Source organism: Orbicella faveolata, unplaced genomic scaffold (assembly GCF_042242905.1).
Source record: "Orbicella faveolata isolate gen_17 unplaced genomic scaffold, um_ofav_v1 contig_4, whole genome shotgun sequence".
Classification (NCBI taxonomy): Eukaryota; Metazoa; Cnidaria; class Anthozoa; order Scleractinia; family Merulinidae; genus Orbicella; species Orbicella faveolata.
The window spans coordinates 2,357,675-2,383,869 of NW_028301569.1; the positions used below are offsets into that span (position 1 = coordinate 2,357,675).

General features: G+C 39.1%; 1 protein-coding gene across 1 annotated transcript in view; it reads left to right on the forward strand.

The window, feature by feature from the left end:
- The first annotated feature begins 1,057 nt into the window (after positions 1-1,057).
- LOC110064011 (proprotein convertase subtilisin/kexin type 4-like) overlaps positions 1,058-26,195 on the forward strand; it is a 93,846-nt gene continuing 68,708 nt past the window's right edge. Inside the window, exons 1-6 of the mRNA XM_089275883.1 lie at positions 1,058-1,256; positions 2,873-3,207; positions 14,472-14,570; positions 19,197-19,298; positions 21,407-21,535; positions 21,767-21,831. Coding sequence (XP_089132009.1) covers positions 3,043-3,207; positions 14,472-14,570; positions 19,197-19,298; positions 21,407-21,535; positions 21,767-21,831 — 560 coding nt within the window. The 5' untranslated portion in view covers positions 1,058-1,256; positions 2,873-3,042. The remainder of the gene's footprint in view (positions 1,257-2,872; positions 3,208-14,471; positions 14,571-19,196; positions 19,299-21,406; positions 21,536-21,766; positions 21,832-26,195) is intronic.

The following is a 26,195-nucleotide window of genomic DNA, read 5'->3' on the forward strand; positions in this document are numbered from 1 at the left end:
TATTTTCCATCGTTTTAGCACTTTGATCGACATAAACCTCGCACGTGATGGCGCCGTGTGCTGCTTTTGCTGAAAAGAGGTTAATATTCCTCGACCTGCTATGCTTAAGGAAGTGTTTGAGGAATTACGGATTACGTGTGTCAGTTGCCTAAGGAATTTGAGTAATGTAGAATTTCCGTGAGGATGACAGATTCAGTCTGTCTGTCATTTAATCCGCAGAAAAAAGCTAAAACTGACGCACTGGTTATGGTAAATTCTCTTAATTATACGCTGGCAGTGTTTTACTTTCCCGTTTTAAAAAAGAAACAACAACAAAAACGAAAAACACATGACTGAGGCTTCGGTTTGCCTCCTACTCTATCTAGAACTTCTTATATGTTCTCATATTTTGCATTTGCTGAACTGCTGAAGTATTGCCGAATGACCTGCTCTATTTAACAGAAACCAGAAACTGCAAGGGACGGCATACGGTAAACGCTGCCAACGTAGGATATACAAGAGATCTGATCAGCCAAAAAAATGTATGAAGACAAACAATAGACTGCAAGGCTGATACTAAGTGAAAAACGTCTCGAGACACCAACATGACAAGAACCGATAAAGTAGGATCGCAACAGTGGACAGCTGTTTCGCCCTTCTTGGCGCTCGTCAGCACTGCGTAGCGAAGATATGTAACGAATGCAAAACTGAACGGGTCATTTTGCAATTTATGTGCGTTGGCTGTTGGGCTGGCGTTACATATCTTCGTTACACAGTGCTGACGAGCCCCAAGAAGGGCGAAACAGCTGTCCACTGTTGCGATCCTACTTTATCGGTTCTTGTCATGTTGATGTCTCGAAACGTTTTTCACGTAGTATCAGCCTTGCAGTCTATTGTTTGTCTTCATCTATTTGACAGACACCGATGAGGAATTATATGCGTGATACTGGTGGAACATGAATATATATAGATATCAGGAGCCATAATCGGGGACGGAGACCGTAAGCGCGCGCCATTTCAAGTATTGGGATTGTCCCCATGATATGGGACAATAATTCTATTTTTAGAACAAATTGCGCCATCACGTGCGGCACACGCGCGTACATGCTGCGAGGATTTTTGCGGATGTCACGCGGGGGAAATGGCGTCCGAAATTCCCGAAATGTTTGATGGTTTTGCCCCACAACTCAACGCGTTTACGTCTGTTGGAATTTTGCTTAAGTATTTTCGTCGTAAGCTGCTCCAGTTTGAATGAAGTAAGAGAGTGTCGAATTTAGGTATGTTCCGCTGTAATCTTATAGTATATATCTCTGACGAAGTTGTGTTCCGACTGATGCTTCTTTTACATGAGCTGTACATTACTCCACTTCAAATTTCACATATGTTGAAGATTAACAGCTTTTCCATTACACAGCAAAAAACTAGCTGGATATATTCAGATATAGCAGAGCTTCAGGACTTCATAGTTTCCTAGCTCCTCTTGCCACACGCTTGCGAGGAATTTATCAGTCTATCGCGACCAAAAAGTAAAACAACATACTTGCTAGTTTGAGTTTCGCTTGAATTGTAAGCAACGCTTGATGTTTCATCAAGGCTTAATAACTTTACGTCCGTAGATACTGCTCAGTTTTATTCGTGTAAAAATCCAGTAAATTCTCAGTTGTCGATGAATGAGAGCGTCCACCGATGCGTGTTTTGCACAGTCAGTAAACATGACAAATTGTACTTCCGCCGCACTTTCGTGTGAAAGCGTACATCGAACTCAAACAATAGCTCTATAGTTTTTAAATATGTTTAAGATTGATGAATGTTTGAGAACATATTAAAAGCCAGGCTGAAAATATGTGAATAAAGCAGAAACAATCAGCAAAGTTACGATGACGCTTTGTTTAATCAACTTGGAATAACGATTTCGATTTTGATGATCGAGTTATCAAAACTTCTTGTCTATTTTCATTTTCGCAGTGTAAAACTTCGCTATGCTTATGTTGAAGAAACACACATGATGTTAGTAGCCTTTTTTGCATTCGTGAAATTTGTTGCAGCATCTCAGCACAAAAGATAACGAAAGGAATCTTTGTCAAGATTTGTTGACAATTGAAAACACCGACTCGGACTTGAAAGTGTACGAGCTGCATGCACTATGCAAATGAGCTAATTGTACGCGTCAGACTTTCCTTTCAAAAACTTTTGCAAACTCACCAAACAAGCAGAGACAATAAGAAACCATCAAAACAGGTTTTGGTTATAATTAAACATTGTCTGAGAAACTCGTAAATTAACTCGATACCAGAGTAGAGAGTTTTCTTGCTATATTCTTAAGCATACGCGTAAGCTTACAACTAGCGTGAGCAGATCTTATTATTCATTCCCAGCGCGAGATTGAAGTCTTGTTTTCGACCCTGAAAAACCCACCTTTTCCGTTAGCTCAGAGCATAAAACTACATATAAGCGCCCTGGTTCGTATTCCCTTCCTTATTCCCTGCCATCGCTGTGAAAAATACGGAAGAGAATCTCTCAACTCTCACCATTTGATCACGCAACGTGACAACATCCACGCGAGAGCCCCTGACATGTGCGTGAATCCGCGCGGATATATGACGTCAGGATGTCGCAATTTGTTCTAAAAATAGAAAAATTGTCCCATATCATAGGTGCGCGCGAATCCCGAGACTTACGGTCTCCGTCCCCGATTATGGCTCCTGATAGATATATAAAATATTTATATTCCCGTTATACCCGTGTATTGTATAAGGGGTGGAACTTCCAGTGTGTTTGAAACGTCATATGACCCTTAAAACACTTAAAACTACAATGTACAACTACATAATTTGACCGAATTTTCAATAAACATGTTTTGGATGATACACGATCTATTTGTTCCATTTTATAGGTGTGCAATTGAACTAAATAACCAGGGGACTTCCTTGACCTCCTTTTTCTCTTCGGCGACTGGGACCGGCTCGATCGAGGCCTAGGAACCGGGAAGTGCGGGATTGCTATCAACGGAGTTAATGATTAACAAACTGTTTCGCGAAAAAAAGAGAAAAACAACCTCGAACAATGGCGATGTTAAAGCTCTCTCCTTTTATTTTGCTTGTTTTCTACAATGTCGCTGGTTGTAGTAGTGTGTACACCAACACATGGGCTGTCAAAATGCTTTGCTATGAACCTTGTGTTAGGTTAGAGGGATTGGCGCGCAAGCATGGATTCGAGAATTTAAGCCAGGTTAGTAGGAACTTACTCTTCATTACGCTGGTAAAGGAAGTCGTAGAATCTAGATCCTAACATCAACCTTCATTTTAAGTATTCTAGTTTCTACGATGTTATTTGTATTTTTTGTCAACGCTAATAACCTCCTGTATTATAGCGGAATGGAATAAACTGATGCTGCTGATCAGTGTCGAAAGGCTCCTGCTTATAATTGACTTGGGAGTGGGGAGAAGCCTTGCTGGGCTAAAAAGGGGGTTACAGCTATACTCATTCAAGTGAGATTTAGTTAAATTTTTGAAAAAACGTAAGTTTACATAAAGACATTGCTGAAACCTGTCTTAAAACCATTAATATCTCTTTGTGGCTGGCATAACACAAATTTCCTCAACAAAGTTTACATTGGCGTAGCAACCAAATCATTCAAATTTATATAATGATAAATTTCTGTTGCACATCAGTAAAGATATAAAACAAGAAGCCCAGCGAGTTTCAAAGATGGGCCTATAGGAGCTGTTAAACTGATCAGGGCGGTATATTTAGAACATACAACGGGCAACAAAATTCCACGACCGATCCCGTTTCGAAAATTTCAGAATTTTTGGTTGAAAGGAAAACGCTCCATGTTCGACCAATATGCCTCAGCTTTCAATTCGCAATTTTATCAGAAAATAGAACTGATCAGTCCTTGAATTGAAAGGTTCCAAACTGCATTTAACATGTAGTTATCAATAAAAGACCCATGATGAGGAGTTTCTTGCAACATCACAGCTTGGCTAATGAAAAAAAAAATTGGCTAGGAACATCTAAGTTGTCACTGGCCAACCTAGGCTAGTAAGTTGAAAAGTTAGTGTCAAGCCCTGTTAAAATCATCTCCAAATTTCATACAGTGGGTAACAATAATTGCTACACATGTTTTCATGTTTCAATTAAGAAACAGAAAACATGTAAATGTTTCTACCGAGTTATAGAAACACGAGTGGAAGTTTGGGAGAACAAGAAATGGTGTGGGAACATGAGCCACAGGTGAATGTTTCAACTACTTTTTTGAGTTCTCCCAAACTTTCACAAGTGTTTCTATAACTCAATAGAAACACACAGTACAGAAAACATGTTTCTGTTTCTTTTAGAAAATACTGCAATGAAAATAAGGAAAACAACTTGTTAACTTTGATCATCAAAATGTAAATTCTCTATGCTCGTGCCATCATTACGTCAACAGCAGCTCGTGCTAGTTCTGTGTTTCTATCAAGTTATAAAAACAGGATTTTTAACCAATCAGCGTGCTAATTTTCTTAGGGGTGTTTTCTAAGTGGTAAATAGACGTTGAGTAACACATTGCTAAAATGTAAGGTTTATAAAGAAGGATATGTTATCTGCCCAGTACTGCGATGACATCTACTGATGCACAGATGTACTGCAATTGGCAGTGTTCAAGAAACAAATACCAATGTTAGAAGTTGATACTGCAATAGCACAATAAAGAGATAGTGATTAGATTTGTCGACAATAGGAAATTTTCTCTTGACCAAAGCCCAGAATTTGATCTACTGTTTTGCGATTCACTATAAAACACCATATATGCAGTCTGCTGTATGCCAATTTGCCTGTTTTTTTATCTCATTCAATTCAATGAAGATGGTTGTGGATGGCTGTCATACCAAAATGCATGCTTTGGTTGTCAACTGCACAGCCTTGTCCGTTCATGATCAAGATAACAAAATGTGGGGCAATGGCAAATTGAAGGCTTTTGTGCAAAAGGGTGTATACAGCATTTTAGGCCGAATTTTATTTTTTGCAGGATCGAGCTAATTTTTGGCAGACTGACTTGTTTTGACATGAAAAGCACCGTTGCGTAATTGTTTTTGTTGATTTGTGCTTCGTTTTCTAGAAACAACGTATGCAAAAAAACTCAGTTCTCTGAGTGCCATCTTTTGGAGCAAATCCTTCCAAGGTGAATTTTGACACGGGGCGAACTTAAACGGTTACTTTTAGCAGGTTCGAGAGCACGGTTTTTTTAAATAGATGTTTTGATTTTTGAAAGAAACAGAGAAAATTCTAATCAACAATGATTTAGATAAACATATACAGGCAAAAACTAACGATAGACAAATCCGACGTTTTGGCGACATCTTGGCGCCATTGTCAAGGGAAACTAATTAAATATGCGATTTCAAGAGTAACTAAGAGTTCAGAGTTACTAATTTGCATAAGTTAGACAAAGACCTTAGCGTGAACTGAGTCTGATTGTACATTTAAACACGGTCGTAATTGTTTAATGAGTAACATCTCATTAATGAGACAATCAAACTTGTTGTGGCATTTTTTCAACATGCTAAAACAATTGCGAAGGTCATCCGGAATCCTGCCTGCGTGTCTATTATCATAGTGTTTGCGTACTGACGAGGTCTTGCTTCTATGTCCATCAATGCGTACGAACAGATGGCCACGGGTGTAACCAACATAACCAGCATCGCACTGGTCACGCTTGAAGTTATACACAACGCATTGTTGATCAATGAGCTGAGGCTTAGGTTCGCTTGTCGGGAACTCCTGGGCAATCTTGCGGCTCATAAACACTGGTTGAACACTAGTCTGCAGCTTCACATTGAGATCTTTTAACTGTGTCTTCACAATATTAGCAGACTCCTGGTCTTTAAAGGGTATGACAACCCGAGTAGTGTTTTCTGTCGTAGATCTGGACCATAATGAGGGCTGGTCAGCGACCTTTAAATTTAGGAAGGTTTTAACAGTGGAGTCAACAAGGTGCTTGGGATATTTCAGTTTAGAGAAAACAGACTTCAGTCGTTCGCACTCCTCAGTGAAGTAGGACCATGACAAAGACAGGCGATGTGCGCGATCGAGCATAGTTGTCAATAGGCCAGGCTTGTACCTATTATTGACATGACTGTGGTAATGGAGAAGCAGGCCACTGTTTGTTGGCTTCATGAACACTTTAGTTTCAATACGGAGCGCTCTGTTTAGGGGTTGAGTACCGAGAAAGGGAAGCATTCCATCATTTTCGACCTCCATAGTGAACTTGATGGTGGGGTGAGCGTGGTTGAGGGTGTTGAGAAAGTCCCTAGCTGTAGACAAATCGGGCATCATGGTGAGTGTGTCGTCAACATATCGATGATAGTAAGGTGGCAGCTTACCCTCAACATCTAATTTCTCTTCAATAGACGACATGAATACGTTGGCTAGCAAGGGCCCAAGGGGGGACCCCATCGCTACTCCGTCGATCTGTTCATACAGGGATCCATTAAATTGGAAAAGCTGCCCCTTGGTGGCCACACCCAAAAGATCAATAAGGTCTTGCTTTGAAATGTTCAAATCATACTCAGAATTAAACCAGTTGTTTCTAAAGGCTCTGTCTGCGAGAATTGTAATGGTTTCATCCAAAGGTACATTCGTGAACAAAGAGGACAAAGATGTTACTCATTAAACAATTATGACCGTGTTTAAATGTACAATCAGACTCAGTTCGCGCTAAGGTCTTTGTCTAACTTATGCAAATTAGTAACTCTGAACTCTTAGTTACTATTGAAATCACATATTTAATTACCGGTAGTTTCCCTTGACAATGGCGCCAAGATGTCGCCGAAACGTCGGATTTGTCTATCATTAGTTTGTGTGGAGGTCAGGAGTTGACATTAAATTCAGTCAATATATATATGGGTGTTAATTTACCGACTTAAGACTCTTGGACATTCAATGGTGTCGTTTTTTCTCATCCTGGAGAGTTTAAATGAGATTTGAGCGAATTTTGAAAATTTTGTCCCACTGTGTTATAATAAGAGACAAGGTAGGAAACTTCGACCAGTTTGATGACAAAACACTCTTCGGAAACGAGTCAAATTTGCACACAAAAAGAGCACTGACTCACAATATTTCTAGCTGAACTCACAAGGTAAGGCCTGTAGTTTCTCTCTCTGCAATCCAATGAAGCATACATTTAGTTTTCACTGTGTTAGCTGGACAAAAGGTTGAAATTTGACGGCCAAAATAGCGGAAATTGACAGGGCTTGAAAAAAGTGCCGTCCCATTGGCCCGGACAAGTAGATTTTCCTTCTGGGCAAGTAACTTTACATTCTCACTTGCCCATTGGGCAAAAGACCAAGCAAGTCATCCGCCAACTGAATCATTAAAAGGGCAAACTAAGACTCGCCATGGGCAAGCAAACTTTAAGAGATACTTGTCCCAAGGGCAAGTTGGAATTCAAGTTTTTTTCGAGCCCTGATTGATACATGACCACGCTAAGTTGATCAGTTTGCTGTCGTCACCGTTCAGCTGGGACTGGGAACGTGGTCAATTATCACCTCATGGGTGGAGGGCAAGAAATTTTTATTGTTATTTCAGGTTAATGATATTCACCTTTTTGCTGCTCAATCCGCGTGACCTTGAGCAACCCTAAGTAGATAAAAATAGCGGACAAGTCCAAAGACAAAATTGCAGAATAATGTTCGAGCTATAGTTCAGGGAAAATTTCTTGCCCTCCACCTGTTAGGTGATAATTGACCACCTTCCCAGTCTCGGCTGAGTGGTAACGACAGCAAATTGATCAACTTAGCGTGGTCACGCATCAATTTCTGCTATTTTGGCCATCAAATTTCAACTTTTGGTCCAGCTAACACGGTGAAAACTGAATGTATGCTTCATTGGATTGCAGAGAGAGAAACTACAGGCCTTACCTTGTGAGTTCAGCGTGAAATACATGTATTGTGAGTAAATGCTCTTTTTGTGTGCAAATTTGACTCATTTCTGAACCATGTTTTGTTGTCAAACTGGCCGAAGTTTCCTACCTTGTCTCTTATTATAACACTGTAGGACAAAATTTTCAGAATTTGCTCAAATCTCGTTTAAACTCTCCAGGATGAGAAAAAATGACATCATTGAATGTTGAAGAGTCTTTATTCAGTAAATTACCCACACATTGACCAAATTTAATGTCAACTCCTGATCTCCATACAAACTCTTATATTTTAGCCACAGTTATCCACACAAACTCTTATATTACGCTCGCGTGACCTGTGGTGTAGCTTGTTGTAGAGTTGCTGAATATTGTGTCATGTATCATATCAAAGCCAGTGTGTACCACAAGAAATATCTCAATGCAGCAGTAGTTATCAAACCTCTGTAGGGTTTTGCCCATGTATAATTGTAATTCATGTTTCCTGTACACAATACATGCTGGGACTAGTACTGGTTGTGCAGTTTCACTGGCAGCCATATGCATGTTGATGGAACATGTCTTGTTGTGTTGAGCTCTTGTGAATTATTCATTATGCTGGTAAAGAAAGGAATTCTACATGGTCAGGCAGTCCTGGACCCTTAAAAGGCCTGAAACAGAACCAGTACCTCAAGATGGATTGCCCTCTGGGAGCAGAAGAAAGTCATACTCATCTGCAATGGCTGAATAACTTCCACTCCCTGCTCAATTTGATGGCATGTATGGACCAAAACAAGCAGACTGTTGAATGCCAGGTGGAGCAAATGCTTTGAATGCTATAGCTAGGAGAGCTTCTGGCCTCAAGAGTAAACCCAAATTTCAACAAGTCAGTCAACACCTGATGGGAGATTGTGCAGATGACATTCTAGCCTCTCTCTGCCTGGTTGAAAACAAATCTATGAAGTTGTTGCTGCCCTCGATGGCTATTTTGAAAATAACAAAATTATTTTCTTTCTTATCCCTCTCTGTGTTGGTTTTCCCTTCTCCCTAATTTTTGAACATTTTCCCCTTCTCTCTCTTTTTTGGCTGTGTCTCCTTCCCTAAACTGTTTCTCTCTCCTCTCCAAATGAGTCATGAGTCTGAAGCAAGACAGCAGAATGAGGATCAAGGAGCAGCAGTTTAAACCCTGGCTTAAAGACAACTTGTTAAAGGATGCCAAATATCTGAAACAGTCTATCTGTTGAAGGATTATCTGTACTCCTTAAATAGAAAAAAGGCCTGACTGTCCCATGGTGTTTATCGCTCACATTGGAAGGGTGAACACTCAGCCAGTGAATTTCATTGAAGAATGTTGTTAGCTTTTCCAAGGTCTAGGTAAATAGACCACCAAATATTAGGTCAAACTCAATCTGGAAGTTAAGCCAGTGTATCTCTACCCTCCCAAACTTTAGAGGGTCTTATATATGTAGTCCCACGCTGGATGGACGACATTCTTTTCCAAGGAAGAAACTTAAGCTAAACATGATGCATGTGTCTGGTCATTTTGTTTTGCCTTCAAGAAACTGGACTGACTCTGAACATTCAGATGTGCAAGTTTCTCAAGGAAGACTCATGTTCCCAAGACACATTGCTGACACTCAAGGGGTTCCTGCCAATCCCGAAAAATCAAGAGCCATTGGCCATTTTCCAACTTTCTCGAATCAAACAATTACAGATCAGGTTCAGTTTGGAAAGTTCAACCCAGCATTGGCTGGCCCGAATGAACCCTTTTGCCAACTGCTTCAAGGATACAGCTTGTTATTGGGGAGACGTTTAACAGACAACAGTCATGTAACCCTAACCTTCACCATATCATGTCAAAATCCCTCAGCCATGCTGAAAAGAACTACTTGGTTATTGAGAAAGAAATGCTTGCCACAAACGGGCAATGTGAATCCCTTGAAGAATATGTCCTTGGACAATTACAGTAGCTTTACCCTAGAAACAGATCACAAGCCACTTGTATCACTTCTCACCACAATTGACCTGTCTAACCTAATGCCCTTTTGGATATTATGGGTCCATCTCAGGATGACGTGGTGCAATCCTTTTAAAAGTCCTTCATATACCTGGTAAAGGTTACATTTCTGCTGATGCACTTTTGCATGCTCCTACCTGTACCCTGAAGACATGTGACATCCAGTTTATTGAAGAAGTCAAAACCTTTGCCAGCTCCACAATGGACTTTCGGCAATGGCTTAATGCCTTCAAGAAATCAGAGAGGCCCAGAAAAGTGATGAGAAATGTATGCAAGTCAGAAGATATTGTCTAGATGGTTGAATTGGCCAGTGTAGATGCCCCAATAGCCTCTGCTCCAACAATATTGGGAAAACAGAGCCCACTTGGCAGTTGTGAACAATCTTTTCCTCTGTGAAGAATGCATTGTAATTCCATTAGCTCCTCAACTGCAAGTGTTAGACTACATCGATCTTGGCCACCTTGGCATTAGGCAAACCCAAAGAACCTGTGATGCCATCTTCTTTGTCCATCTTCTTCTATGACAGACAAACTAAATTGCCTCATAACTGTTGATCACTATTTGAGATTGTTTGAAATTCAAACTTCCCAGAACCCAAACTGTGACAAGTGTGATCACAGCATCCAAAGAGCTATTTGCAGCCCATGGTATACCATGTATAGTGATTTCAGTTAATGGTCCATGTTTCTAAGTGCAGAATCCTTCCAAGAGTTTGCTGCTAGTTTTGGGTTTGTAATACAATTAGCTATCTGAGAAACCCTCAATTAAGCCAGTGGAGAGGTTAAAGAATAATGAAGATCCCTTCCTTGCTTTCCTTACATGTACCTATGGATCTACACCCTTGCAAACTGGTGTCTCTCCATGTGAGTTACTTATGGGCTTAAGACTGAGGACTCAACTCCCTGTCCTCAAGACCAATGGTACCTAGAAACTTACTCGAAGAGCTTGTAGAGGCTGTGAAGAAAGAAGAGATCTACAGATTTAACAAGATTGAAGCAAAACTGTAATCATCATTAGACTAAGTATAATTTCCAGTGGTAAATTTAAGAATTGGGCATTCTGATTGGACGAGAAGCTTGGTTACTATTAGCTTGCCATCTTTGCCATTTTGACAAGTAAACATAGTGGATGGTTGCTGAATGAGATTTTCATTTACTCAAGAGACATCACTCTCAGTCCAGGATATTTGAAAGGATAGAGAGTTTTCAAAATGACTGCTGTTGCCCTTGGACCAAAAATCTTTTCAAGAACTCTTATTCAAAGCATTTAAGAATAAATTGTAAAGACAGTGGTTACATTGATTGTCAGCAGGCCAGTTCTAGTGACTGGAATTTATTTTCTTCCAACTAAAGCTGCTCATTTTTAGGCGATGATGACAACTGTGAATGAAGTCGACAATGATAAAACAAAGGTAGTGGATGAATTTATATTTTGTAGTGTTTCAATTGTTCGTTTTACTATGGAACTCACTGAGTAAATTGACTCACAATTGATGAGCACATGTAAGCTTATTATTAAAACTATGGCTGCATATGTGTATGGAAATGAACAATTACGTCTCTGGTTTTATTTTTGGTCCGTTATTTTTTAGTTCTTGATATTCACCTCTGAAAATTATACTAAATCAGTTATTCACCTCTGGCTCAGTGGACATTGGTAAAAATTTTACCTCGACTTCATCTCAGTGAATATTCACCGATGTTCACTTTGCCTTCAGCACATAATTATTAAATATCAGTGTGGATCAGGGATCAATATTATGACTGGATTTATGATGGCACTCTGTTTCTTTGGGCCACAAAAGTGGCCAATAATGAAACGGTCATATTGAAAGGGTGGTTGCAATGCAGGTTTCCACAGTGTACATGAAATACATGTCATAGAATTCAAATTTAAGTTCTAAGGTGGTGTATTAAGAGGCTGTCTCTGTAACAACCGACCACTGATTTTACTTCGAAAATTCGATTTTTCTCATAAGCTGGGATTTCGAAGCCCTTACCTAGTCACTCACTAAAATGAGTTTTATTTGATTAATAATTCTAATTAAAGTTTTCTAGGATTGATTGAAGTTTGGTCTGCTCGACGCAAGTTGCATGCCTGCCGAAACTGGAAAAATAGCACATATGGCCAGCACTCTAAAAAAATAATATTCGCTCAAAAGTCCCAATTTCTTTTTTCAACTATAGATATATCATAGCAGTTTGTTTAGCCATGTTGCAATTATAATTCAATGTTGTTCCTTTAACGGTTAAAAGAAGATTTTCTACCCGTTAAAGTGAGTTTTGAACCAAATGCGAAAATAGCTCTACTTTGAAGGCACGTTTTAAGAATGTGGCACCTGTTTGAAACTGCTGAACTACAGGAATAGAAAGTATAAATGTCCCTTAATTTAAAACAATAATAAAATTTGTCTGCCCACTAGGTTTTCAAAACTAACGACCGCTTAAAGTTCAGGAAATTTTGAAAATATTCCAGCAAGTAACTAACACACTCGCCTTCGTAAAGTGCTCCGATAAATTCATGTAAATCTCTTACCTGGCTTCAAGATTAAGGTCCTTTGTAGCGATCCTTGAAAACTAGGTAGCATTAAAACTGCCAGCTTTTCCTTCCAGCTGTAGGTTTGTATATAAAGTACATTGATACGTTCTTCATCTGTGTTGAGCATGACGGTCACATACTTTGATGTTCTTTGTATTACTGACCATTGTTTTACTTGAAGCCGGTTTAATCATGTAGAGTCCTCTTGAAAGGTTTGTAGAAGCACTCTTTTGGACAACTCACGGCGTACATACATGTATGAACAGTAAACGGTGATCCGGGGAGCCAAGGAAGGATTGATATAAAATGCCACGGCCATTTTGTGTTTACAATCTTCCCGCGAGTATAACGGGAATCAATGAGGTGATACTCATGGGAAGATCGGGAACTAAAAACACCTGTTGTAAACACAAAATGGCCGTGGCATTTATCAATCCTTCCTGAAATGCATGCGTCTTACATGTTATGTTGATTCTACTACAAGGAAAAGCACTCAATGTTCGTAGCATGTCATTCTTGTCCACAGAGGCTGCGCTCCTTTTTGTCAGCAACAAGAATCGCGACCTCTGGGATCAACCTGTGGGAAGGTCCAACACTGGAACTCCGCAGTTCACAGACTTTGCGTCACTCTGTGCATGCTCAGAGTGAAGTCTGACAAATCTGATTGGCTGAGAAAACGAAATGATTACTCTGCGCATGCTCAAAAAATTGGACCTTCCCAGAGGTCACAATTGTTGGAGCTGACCAAAAGGAGCGCAGCCTCTGGGGACGAGAATGCTAAGATATAGTCGACTTTGACACTAACTAATCTGCGCATGCATTTAGAGCAAATTTCTTTTGTTCTTAAGATAATAACACCACAAGGATAGCATGAGATTTGCAAAAACATATATATATTTTTGTCAAGTTATCAAGGAAAGCAACGTAAGTAAGACACGTTTCACATTAAGCATGTGGGTACCTATAGTCACTCCACCCAGCCCCCTTCCTGCAAGGCTAATTGATTAATTGAAATTAATTAATTAAACAAACATTAAAGTTTACACCTTATTGTGTTAGTGCAGAGTGCTTAGTGCCTTACCGAACAGCAGCCCCCTAAACCATCCCAATAGTGCACTCTGCACTAAAAATTGGATAACATTCAACTAATTATGACCGCAGCACATCTTCCTAGGGTTAGAAACTCTTGATGACTAGAAGTGATCAATGATTAGTTGGTGCTTTTGAATGTCGTATCTATCATTGGAATTTATTGGGGGTGCTGAACAGGATCATTAGCACACACCATTATTGGCTTTGTTGCAATTTTAGCATGAATTATTCTATTGGGTTTTCTGTATAGGCTTCAGGAGTAGTAAACAACCCCCTGATTAGACTTTGTTGTATTACACCCACAAACGTTTTAAAATAATAATACATTAAGTTAAAAAAAAAAGATTGAGATTGCACCCTTACTGAGCTGAAAAATTACTCATGCACTTTAGTCAGTTTATGTTTGTTACTGCAATAGGTACAATGACTCACAATCCAAACTGGTTTGTTTCCAAGCAACTCTCTGTCATCCATGGCATCTGACAGGATGATAGCACATGCTATATTTCACTTTGTTGTAGCTCAAATGTTGGCTTTTTTATATACTTCAGGGGTAGTAAACAACTCCCTGATCAGGCTTTGTTACATTGCATGTACGAACTATTTTCAAAACAATATTGCAGTGCTTTGTCTTTGAGGGGCATGCACACCTTTCCTGTCAGTGTATTACCATATCCAGTAGCTTGCTTGCCTGTCTGTCCGCAAAATCGAAGTTTATGATTTCCCACTTAACTTGTGTGCTCGTGCAAAAAGATCCCCCTTCAGGTTTAGGTTGCAGTGCTCCTACTATTGAATGCAATAATTAATAAAGATAGCAATTATCTTGACTTAAGATCCTGGGAAGAGGAGCAGGGAATTATTTAGAATTTTTGAGGAGAATTGAAGTGAATTTTGAGAGGGGGACTTACATGTACTAAAGAGATGTATACTATTTAATGATATCTGGCTTATTACTTCTTATATTAGGTAGTCTCCAACTACTACACCTTTGATCACAAGCTGGTTCCGACCGGATCAAAATATCCTAGCACGGATGTTTCAACAGAACTCTTGGCAGAAGCTGAGGTGAGTTAATATAACTTACTGCTTACTTGTCTGCAGGTTGAGTCACAAGAGTCACCACAGACAACTCCTCATAACTCGAATGTCTTGCTTAAACTCAAACCAATTTCAGTCACACATTTACTGTAATTTTACCCTCAGTATTGTAGTCAATGTTCAACGGGCTACTTGGCTTTAATTGATAAGACGAAATGTGCAATTTAATGATAGAGTGCGAAGAAAGCAATGAAAAGGGAGCGGTTGCTACAAACAAAATAAATTAAAAGTTATAGATGAATACAATAAAAGAAACAGAAACAATGAGCCGAAGGTAGACGATACTTACAAACGTTGTATGACTAGGAAGCTAAGGAATATGTAGAAGGAAAACGGCAGGGCGGTAAAGGAAACGAGATGATAGAAGTGTCGCGATGAAAATGCACAAATAAACTAGAAAGACGCATACAAAAGGGGACTGAAACAAAACAAAATTATGCGAAAAAACCTAACAGAATATCGATAACGTGAAAGCGAGATAAACGAAAAGAATGCGATGATCATGAAAGAATGCACGCACAAACAGAAAAAATAACAAAGAATTAAATGCGGCTGAAACACTCAGTAACATGAACTCTTGATAACTGGATCTTCCTGCTAACTTAAACAATTTTTGATTCCTTTCGGGTCATTTCCTATATAATTTTACCCAGGATTTAACTCAAAACTAAACAGGGTCAGTACAAACGTGGACCCCTCCATCTGGACCCCCTTTTGGACCCTTTTGGAACCCTCGTGAATCTGGACCCCCATCTGGACCCCCTATTTTTCTTCAAGAAAATATAGACTCCTAATTTAAATTATATGATGATGAAGTCTAATTGGTGGCCTAACAGAGTTTCAAGCACTTTCCAAGACTTACATTTGTAGATTTTGATGGGTCATTATATCCACTCTTATTCAATTGATGCTACAATCATGGTATCAAAAAAACTGCCCAATCATTTAATTGAACATGTTGTTATCATTTCCGTGACACAATAGGTTACCATAGCAACAGTATGACTTGCTAAAAACACCCTTAATTATATCTCTTTAAGGGCTTATTATTCAAAAACATCAAGGTGAAATTTTTTTTGTATCATAAAATTTTGATAAGCATGTCCATAAGGTGCAACTTTTGTCAAAGTTAAAAAAAAAAACTGTTCATAGGGTTCAGAGCCACCTTAAATTTGTAAAACTTGTGAAGTGAAGGACAAAGTGAAGAATGAACAAATTCACACAGCATAGTGCCTAGAGTAATAATTTCACAGAAAGAATAGTAAAAAAAAGTAAAGGTACAGCATTTTTCCACGTTACAACTGCACCATCTTCTCTTGACCATGACCACTGACCAATTTTCTTCGACCTTGAAAATGGAGACTTTTCAGATTTATTCGTTATTTCAGTGCAAATTGAGATTAATTATTCCGGCATAATAAAATTATTCACGGTTCATGGTGCAGAGGTGAATAAGTAGGAAAAAATGACAAATGAATAAAGAAATTACTGTGTACAGAACACAGAGTACTACTTTCCATCTATGGCAGTTGTGATGAATGTTCTAACCAAGATGGTGTCCATTTAGACCGGAAATTCTCTGTGTTGGAGCTCAATCACAAGAATTAGTATGAAAAAAACAATGTAGTTTTGTGCTACAACCAGGCTGATAATGAATGACAGTTGCCATTTAATCATTCAGAAAACACTCACCTCTATTATCTTTTTTACGATACAGTGTAGTTAACTTCAGAAATTCTCATGCACATCACACATGAATTGATAATTATGCGATGTTGTTATAATTGTAAAAAACAAATTGACATCAGTTTTTCATGTTTATGTCCTGTTATAGCCAATGAATTTAGTCATAACATTGTCAAAGTAGTCAGCAGATCCACAGCTACTTTCAATTGACAATGTTATGATGAAAATCATGATCAATAACAGGAGAGACATATGAAAAACTGATGTCATTTTGTTAACTTTACATGGCCAAGGAAAAATTGGTCAGGGGTACTTTTATTTGTAAAGACATGGTGAGGCAAATGTGGCTTTGTGATTCTTTCCACAAAATTGTTATTATTCCAGACAGAACGGCGTGCGAATTCATTAATTCTTCATATTTTGCTTCACTGATTAAGTAGACTTTGTAATATACTCTAAGTTGAATTATTTAAACTAGCAGTAATCAAAGATTAGAGTAGTGCATTCACATGTGTACTTTGCATGCTTGGTCAACTTTGCTGGCATTGTAATGGTTGGAGAGAAAACTAACTTTGATGGCATGACAGATAACGATCTGTAGTAGAAGCTGACTAGTGATGAGTAAATTTATAACCTGCCATAAAAGTGTTTTTGATAAAGTAAATTAACTTGCATTGCACCAAATCTTCTCCAGAAATGGCATTTTTTTTAACTGTTGGCAACACTCATTGAACTTCAATTTCAGTTTGTCAACACTTGCAACAAATATTTCTTGAGAAAATAACATTTCGACCAGTGACATGGCCCTGCACTACAGCACGTTGCCAAATATTTATTTTGTCAATTTTACCCATGTCGTGGTGTGTGTTTGTATTTGTTTACATTGCTTGAATTTACATCTTGTTTTCCTAAATGAAAAAGGTGAATAAACCACTCTGACCACAAATCATGGCCTTTAGATGAGCTGCACAACATGAAAAGTTTGTTTTGTGACAACCAATCATGGCCACAACAAATTTGCCAAGCTGCTCTGCGCGCTTCATAATTCGAAAGATTTGTTTTCTGACCACAAATCGTGGCCATTTGCTGTCGTCGAGCTGCCAAATATTTATTCGTGATGACGCGGGCTTTCTTACTCCTCGTGGAAGGCAAGCAGTTCGATATCATAGTGCCCATATGCAACCTACAGCTTTTCAGAAACCATTATAACAATTTACATAGTGCACACGTGACTGGTTGTGACTTCATTCATGCGATCATTATGTAATTTGACCCTCCTGTGGGGAGGCCAAATCGGCGAACACTGTCATCCCAAAACTCTTGATACTGACTGGATTAGGATTGCATTGTTGTTGTGTTCAGTTTGTTGTGTGATCAGCTGTCTGATGAAACCTTTTATTCATTCATTAAAAGTGTTATGCTCGCATCAAGATTGACTTTGGACACTAATAATAACATCAGCATTCTTGACAAATCATGTGGCGTTGAAAAGTTTACATCTGAATTGAATCTTGCTGTTGAAAATGAATTCTGTAGACTTCTTTGCAAATCACATAGCTTTGCCTTGAACAAGGACATAAAATTTAAATCTAATCTGGGCACTGAAAATGACATATGTAGACTTGAGATTTGTGAATCATCATGTGATATTTCATTCGAAATTGATACCTTCAGACTTAAATCATGAAGGAGTGCATTTAGAAAATACTCAACAAAGATGGCTTGTCGAATGTACAAGAGAGACAGAGAACCTTCTAGAAGTCGCAAAGCTAAATTATGCCGAATACTGCAGAAGAGATCCAAAAGAAAATATTTGAATTTGTACTTGTACACATGTTCCTGTTATTTACTGTTCTTGAACACATGTTACTGTTTTGTAATTATGTTTATTTTCAATAAAATTTTTATCCCATTTAAAGTGCATCTTCTTTGTGTCCGTGCCATTTGGGCGTTGAGTTAAGTTTTGGTTCTTGTCCTCCCTCCAAGAGTTTTCTGGCGGTTTTCCCATCTCCCTCAAAGACCTACATTTCCAAATTCCTATTCCATTAGCCACTTGAGGAAGAACTACTTTCTGGATGTTCTACCTCTAAAGTACAAAAATGATTATTTCTTTATGTCAATTTTAACCTGGTTTCCTCTGTTGAAAGTAGCTGTAACAACAACAACAACAACAACAACAACAACAATAATAATAATAATAATAATAATAATAATAATAATAATGGTTTGGTCTCGGCCCTAAGGACTCTAAGCAAACATTACATGAGGACGATAATAATAATAATAATAATAATAATAATAATAATAAAAACAACAACAATAATGATAGTAATAGTAATAATATTAACAACAACAACAACAACTAATAATAATAATAATAATGCATTTCGTAAAGATATTTTTAAAAATAGTAATAATTAAAATTTATAGGGCACAAATTCGCATGAGAATACCATCAAATACATCTAAGAAGGAACTGAAATATGCAACTGCATAAATCAACAGCAGGAACCCACAGCCCCGGCGTCTCCCTTGCTTCTCCCATGCTATCCTCAATGTCTGTTCCATCTCGCAACAGACGTGGCCGCCTGCACTTCCTAACTATTGGTTACTGCTAGTTTAAAAATGACTATTCCATTTTCACTTGACTTCTCTATGATTAAATGTGATTAAAAATTGGACTGTATATGTGTACTGTTCTGTTTATAAAAATATTAATACATCATGCTTGATAATAAATTTATTGTTTGAAACTTAAGAGACTTTAAGTCTCTCAAGCTCACAACTAGTAGTGGCACCATAGCATTCATTTGCCACTGGGATTTGATTAGCCTCAGCATTAGTGCTAATTATTACCTTTTTGTTGTTGGTGACTATTAAACTGAATTAACCTTATTTCATTTCCAGATACTTTGGGCAGAACAGCAAGTCTTGCAAAATTACAAACTTTACTCCTCTCATGGTGAAGTCATCTTCAATGATCCTAAGTGGAAGGACCAGTGGTACATGGTGGGTAACTTGTGCTACATGTATACATTCTGGGTGGGATATGCCTTTTGTGATGGATTTGAGGGGGCTGCTTGAACTAAAGGGTTGAGAACACTTTTTTTTACATGCACACTGCAGTTAATTTGGACAGAACGTGCTGCGTTTAGGTAGGAGGGTAACTGTTGTCGTCCACAAATGTCATGCTTGGGGGAACCAATCTAGGAAAATAATTTACCATTTGAACCTCGTTGCACTGTGAGCCAAAAGAAATGAAGAGAGCAAATATAGACAGTTTTAACTAATTTGATTTTAATTAGAGCTGTGATGGCTGTTGGTTGGTCAAGGCTGCTAAGGGCCGAGGCCATATGATGCTCTGAGCTGGCAAATGTTTTCTTTCTGGAAGATTTGGGCTAGTTCAAATGAAAATTCTGGAATGTTGACTTGAATGGAGAGGGGAGGGGTTGTTAGGATGAAACACGTAGAGGATTGAAAATACTTCACAAACTTGTCTGTACAACATTTGTATCTAAACCACCCTTACCAGTGAAGTACTGTAGAATTTATTTTTCAAAGATGCATCTTCAACTTTAAAGCCCTCAACTACTGTGACTTGCTAGTCATAAAGTTTCCACAAATATGGCAACATTTGTGCTTGGAGAGAAATTAGTAACTTGTATCCATTAGAGAGAGAAATACATTGTACACCTGGACAGGGAGAAAGGGCTGATACGTACACCTGTACAAGATAAATTAAAGACACAAATTAAATTTGATGATTTCTCTTGGTGGTAAAGACAGATGACCAAGTGAGTGATATTAAAATGAACAAATTCATCTTACACTCAGAAGCTGACCAAAAATTTATTGATTTGAATCCCCATAAATTGTTTTTGTTAGTGTGATGATAAATAAATGTATAGTGAACCAGCTGGGTTATCCATTCAAAAAAAACCCCTCTAAAATAAGAAAAAAAAACTAAGAACTACAAGGAATTAAAATGTTCAATTCCAGTGTTAAGATATTTAGCTAGTTCACTGATGATATATCTGCATTCATTAATCTAAAATAACAGCTGTGAGTTTGTCAAAAAAGTGATCAGAGTGCTAGACTCTGCATGTACTTTTAGAATGCCTCCTGTGATTAAATTCCTTCAAAACAAATTAGAAGCTGTCTGACACAGCACTTAATTTGTGTAGCAGAGATGAGGAAAAAAAATTCTTTTTGAATGTTTGTACTTTATAAGGCTTAAATTTGTACATTGTAATAATTGTAATTACTTCATTTAATTGAAATTACTTCCGATGAAACCTATTGTTTAATGTTTCCTTTGTGAGACTCCAGTGGCAAAACAACAGATGTTGTCTTTCACCAAGCTATGAAAAGCCACAAACAAAGGGGCCAAAAAAGGTGAAAGGAAGCAGCAATAACCAGCTGTCACAAAATTTTTTTGCATGTGCATGATTGATCAGAAGTGCAAGTTGCTGAGATTGGTGAATATTTTCATGTTCAGTTGTGATTTTCACTGTTGTCACACCAGTAATTTGTCCTATGTGTGGGTGTCATAAATTTCGGTGATTTTTTCTTGAGTTTTTTTGTTGCATATTTAAGACAAACCTTTTCCTTAGTAAGTTATGCCATTGAAACTTGGCACATAATGTATGATGTGATGAGGTAAGGACTCTATTAATTCAACTCATTCCAAGAAGACCTTCTAAAAACAATAAAAAAGAAATAATCACAAATACAAATTTCAGTAGATTCTGTCACCATTGAAAGCAATAGTCAATAGTCAATCATTATTTAACACTAGACATTAAGTAAGCCGAAAGCGAAGGCTCATTACAAAAATGTACCTGTTATACAAATAGTCATGTTCTCACAGGGGCCTTTGACTTTTTGCTAATTTTTTGCAACCTCGTGCTCTGTATTTGGCTATATGTCCTGAAACTGCATTTAACACTATATGCTGTTGTCTGTATGAATTGGATCTGAAAATTTTTGACATCACTTGTGAGCCTGATTGAGGCAAACGAAATGCAAGGTTATACATGTCATATATGACATAGTTGTGGATGACGGATAAGCTTCTTAGGGTTTTAAACACAAACTTATTTCATATTAATTTTCAGATGAGGGATAATGGACCTACTTACAATGTACTAGATGTATGGAAAATGGGTTATACTGGCAGAGGAGTTGTTGTTGGAGTTGTTGATGATGGACTACAAAAAGATCACCCAGAATTAAAAGATAATTATGTGAGTACCTTTCCTTACCAAACTGACATGTTTCTACTTCCTTCCCTCCCTGCCTCTCTACAAGTGAGTACCTCCTTCCCTTCTTTTCTCCTTCCTCTCCTCCTTTCTTTTCCAGCAAACTGTACATGCAAGTGTTGAGTTTCCAATGCTGAGAGTTAACAAGACATTAGTTACCTTTTCTACAAAGACAATTGGTTTTAATTTTCATTTCTCTGTTACCTATCTTGTCAGGACCCAGATGCTAGTTTTGACTTTCTAGAAAATGATGAAGATCCATCACCAAGTGGCAGTCAAAGGTACTGATAATATTTAACAATTATTCCCCGCAACAGACCAGCAATCTTGGCTGCTTGTAACCAACGTTTCCATACATGTAGTTAGCTCCACACCATTGCACCAGAACTTTCTTCTCCTCTCCCAACAATAGAATGAGCAGAGTGGGGAGTGGGTTTAAAGGCAGGAGAGAAACAAGTGAAAAACACATGGAAAGGCCAGCGGCTGCTTACAGGAGGTTCCCAAAATCGCACAAAAATAGAGCATTTCCCCGTTTCATTGCAAAACTGAGTGCTGTGGCATAACGCAAGGAGCTAAATTGGTCATGGCTTCAAAGGAAAAATGTGGAAAATCCAGGAGAAACAACAGGCACAGCAGAGCTGGAGAACCTTGCCAGGCTTGCCGAGGCTGCAGGAAACTACCAAGTCTGCAGCATACAAACCAAGAGGAAGGTGAAACACATGTTCTGTGGGCAGATATCCCAGATTTATCAATTCCTAAACAAGTGGGAAATCTTGGAGTTCTGGTGGACCCCGTGTGATGCATCCAGTTTCAGTTGCAGACAGTTTCTGCTTACTGGCAAAAGCTTCACCTGTAGTAAGCTCAGTAGTAAATTAAACATAAAAGCCACAACCTCAATTAGTGTTCAGACAATCACATAAATCAGTGGTTGGCTTTAAGGTATTGTGTCACAGGTGGCATATATTCTTCAACTTTGTAATTTGTAACATGTTTTAGTCATATCATATATCATATGTGAGACAAACCGCACCAAGTGACTGGAGTTCTGCTTGAAATGTTTAGAAGACAACGAGCAGTTTGATGACATGATCTCCACTGATGAATGTTCTGTCCAAATGGAAATTAAAGCATGCGAAGCTCTGCTTCTGCCACAGGTGGGAACAGCCGAAGCTGAAAGGATGTGCAAAACATCCCCTCATGGCACACATCTGGGCTGGCATCTCAAAAAGAGGAGCGACTAGAGTTCTCATCTTGTCACGGAACATGGATGAAACAGTTTCTGATCTGATCTGAAGCATTTAATTATTCCATCTCGGAACATAGGCCACTGACAATCCCTCCAGTCCTCTCTGTCCCTGGACAGGCGTTCCAGCTGGTGCCAGGAAAGGCCTCTCAACTGGATGGTGTGGTGTGTGTCTCTCCTCCAGCTGTTGTGTGGTCTCCCTCTCTGTCTACTTCCCTGTAGGTTCCAATGAAGAGCTTGTCAGACAGTGCAGTAATTTGGTCTTCTGAGTGTGTAGCCAATCCGTGTGCATTTTCTGCTTGTCATCTCCTGTCTCACAGGTGCTTACCGTGTGGGTTCCCATAGGTTATTGTTGCTGATACATGTAGTGGCAGGCTAGTAGATACCATGGATTCTACGCAGGCATCTATTAATAAAGGTCTGTGGTTTTGGCACGGTATTCTCAGTCATTCACCATGTTTCTGACCCATAAAGCAATACAGACTTAACATTAGAATTGAAAATTCTAATTTTGGTGGTTGTTGTTATTTCCCTGGAACTCCAGATGCTTGCTAAGGTTTTAAATGCGCTACGTGCTTTTCCTATCCTTGCCAATACATCTTCATCTGTTCTTCCCGTGATATTAATAACGCTACCTAAGTATGTGAAGGATGTTACATCATCTATGCCGAGAATATCAATCATGATCTGCTCACTCGCATTGCTATTAATCCTGATGGTCTTTGTCTTATGGGTATTGATCTAAAGCCCTAGTTAAGATGAGAGCTTCAAGCTTAGTAGTTTTCGCCTGCATCTGAGTATGAGTATGTGCCAGAAGTGCCAAATCATCAGCAAAATCCAGATCTTCAAGTTGGTCTACCAGGGTCCATTGAATTCCATTTCTTGAGCTTGAGGCGTCTCTTTCATAATCCAATCAACAACAAGAAGGAAAAGGAATGTTGATAGGAGGCAGCCCTGTCTTATGCCTGATTTGATACTAAAGCTTTCAGTTAAGCCTCCCTCATGAAGAATATGGGAGTTTGTTCCCTCATACGTGTTCTTAACAAGTGATATGATCTTGCTAGGGATTCCATTGTTGGCCATCAGGTCCCACAGGACATTTCTGTCCAGGCTATCTAAAGCTTTCTCGTTGTCAATGAAATTTCTACAGAGTGCCGTCCTCCATTCAAGCGACTGCTCTATGATTATGCACAGGGTAGTTATTTGATCTGCTATTGATCTTGATGGTCTGAAGCCTGCTTGGTTCTCCTGCGGTATCCTATCCACGGCTTCCCTCATACGTTCCAGGATTATATGATTCAAGACCTTTCCAGAAGGTGACAGGAGCATTATTCCCCTATAGTTCTTGCACAAACTAAGGTCGCCTTTCTTAGCTAGCTTAACCAGGATCCCCTCTCTCCATTCTGATGGTATCAATCCTGATCCCAGATCTTTATCAGAAGGCCATGTAGCATGTTCACTGAGGTACTGATGTCAGCTCTCAATACCTCCGCAGGGATGTTGTCAGGACCTGCTGATTTGTTGTTCTTTAGGGATTTGATTGCTTTTTCAACTTCAGCCCTGGTTGGGGGTTCACAGCTTATATCAAGTTCCTGGTTAGCTGGTGGCAGTATTGGAGGTTCCATTCAGGGGGGGCGTATTGAGGAGCTGTTGAAAGTGCCCTACCCATCTTTTGTGTTGCTCCTCTGTTGTTGTTAGTAGACGGCCATTTAAATCCCTAATTTGGTGGTTTGTTGCCTTAAACTTCCCTGAGAGTTGCTTAGTTGTATCATAAAGTGTCTTCATGTTGTGTTGCCTAGCTGCAGCCTCTGCTTCTTTTGCTAAGTCATCAATGAACTTGCTCCTGTCCTTCCTCACACTTTTTTAACATCCTTGTTTGCTTCAGGGTACTCGGCATGGGCCCTCTCCTTTTGCAGTCTTGTGTGTGCCTAGTTAAGGTTCTCTTTCTTTGATCTTTTCAGGATGACTTTTGAGATGGTGTCTTTTGATATCCAAGCTTTGCCATGTTGTCTCTTTCGCCCAAGTATTTCCTCGCTTGCTTCTGTCCATACCTTCTTCAGGCTATCCCAACTTTTGTCTGTTGGATTACTGGAGTCCTGCATATCTTGGAGGGCTTGGTATTTATTCCTGGTCACAATAGAAAATTGCTGGGTAATAAAGGGATCTTTCAGTGAGTTGATGTTGTATTTCACACTCCTTGCAGCGCAGCTGCCTGATTGTTTCAGCTTAAGTTGTAGTTTACCCACCAGGAGATGATGATCCGAACTGGCATCTGCTCCTCTCATCACCCTCACATCCAGCAGTGTTCTTCTAAACTTCCTTGATATGCAGAGGTCGTCTCTCTGGTTTACAGCAGTGTAGTTTGGTGAGACCCAAGTGGTTTTATGTATTCTTTTGTGTGGAAAAACAGACTTTCCTATCACCAGTTCATGCTCGGCACACAAATCTGCGAACCTCTCACGAGAAAAGATGTCAATGAAATGAGATGCGTCTCGAGAGAAACAAGACGTGGCTCAAGAGAAACAAGAGGTGTGTCAAGAGAGACAAGACACTTATTGAGAGAAACAAGACGTGTCTCGAGAGAAACAAGGCGCGTCTCATGAGATGGTGGTAACTTACATTTGAGTGGTACTGTAACTCTCTTTCCATAGGTGTATTGGTTGAAACGTCCTAAGCTGAACTGAGCAGCCAAAAGTTCCTTTTGTATTTGAGCCTATCTTGATTCTGTGTCGCTGAGGGATCTTGAAGAATAGGCAACAGGGCGTTCCTCTTGCAGCAGCACCCCTCCTAGGCCAGTTGGGGAGGCATCACAGCTGATGGTAACAGGCTTCTGTACATCAAAGAATCTCAGGACTGGCCCTCCATCTTTGGTTAGGATGCTTTGATTTCTTGAAGTACTTTATCTTGTTCATGTAACCACTGAAATTCAATATCCTTTTGTAGTAGAACTCTGATAGGTCCAGTGACAGTTGCCAGATTTGGGATGAACTTGCCTAGATAATTGACTGTTCCAAGGAGTCTTTGTACTCCTTTCTTATCATTGGTGCAGGCATGTCATTCATGGCATGCACCTTTTCATCATCAGGCTTTATTCCTTCTTGTGTGCGTTTGTGACTAGTGTAGGTGACTTGACTCTGAAGACACACTTTTCTATGTTCAGTGTTCGGTTAATCTTCTCACATCATTCCAGGACTGCTTGTAGACAATGGTCACGTTTTACTTCTGTTTCTGCACGCACTATGTCATCGATGTTGGTTTCAACTCCTTCCAAGTCGCCAAGGTGTTGACTCATCCGGTCAAGTCAAGTCAAGTAACTGGTAGCTTGCCTTTGGAGGTACTGACTAGGTTATTATTGCAGGCATTTTTCTGTGGATTAATTGCTTCCAGCTATGTTTCTTAGGT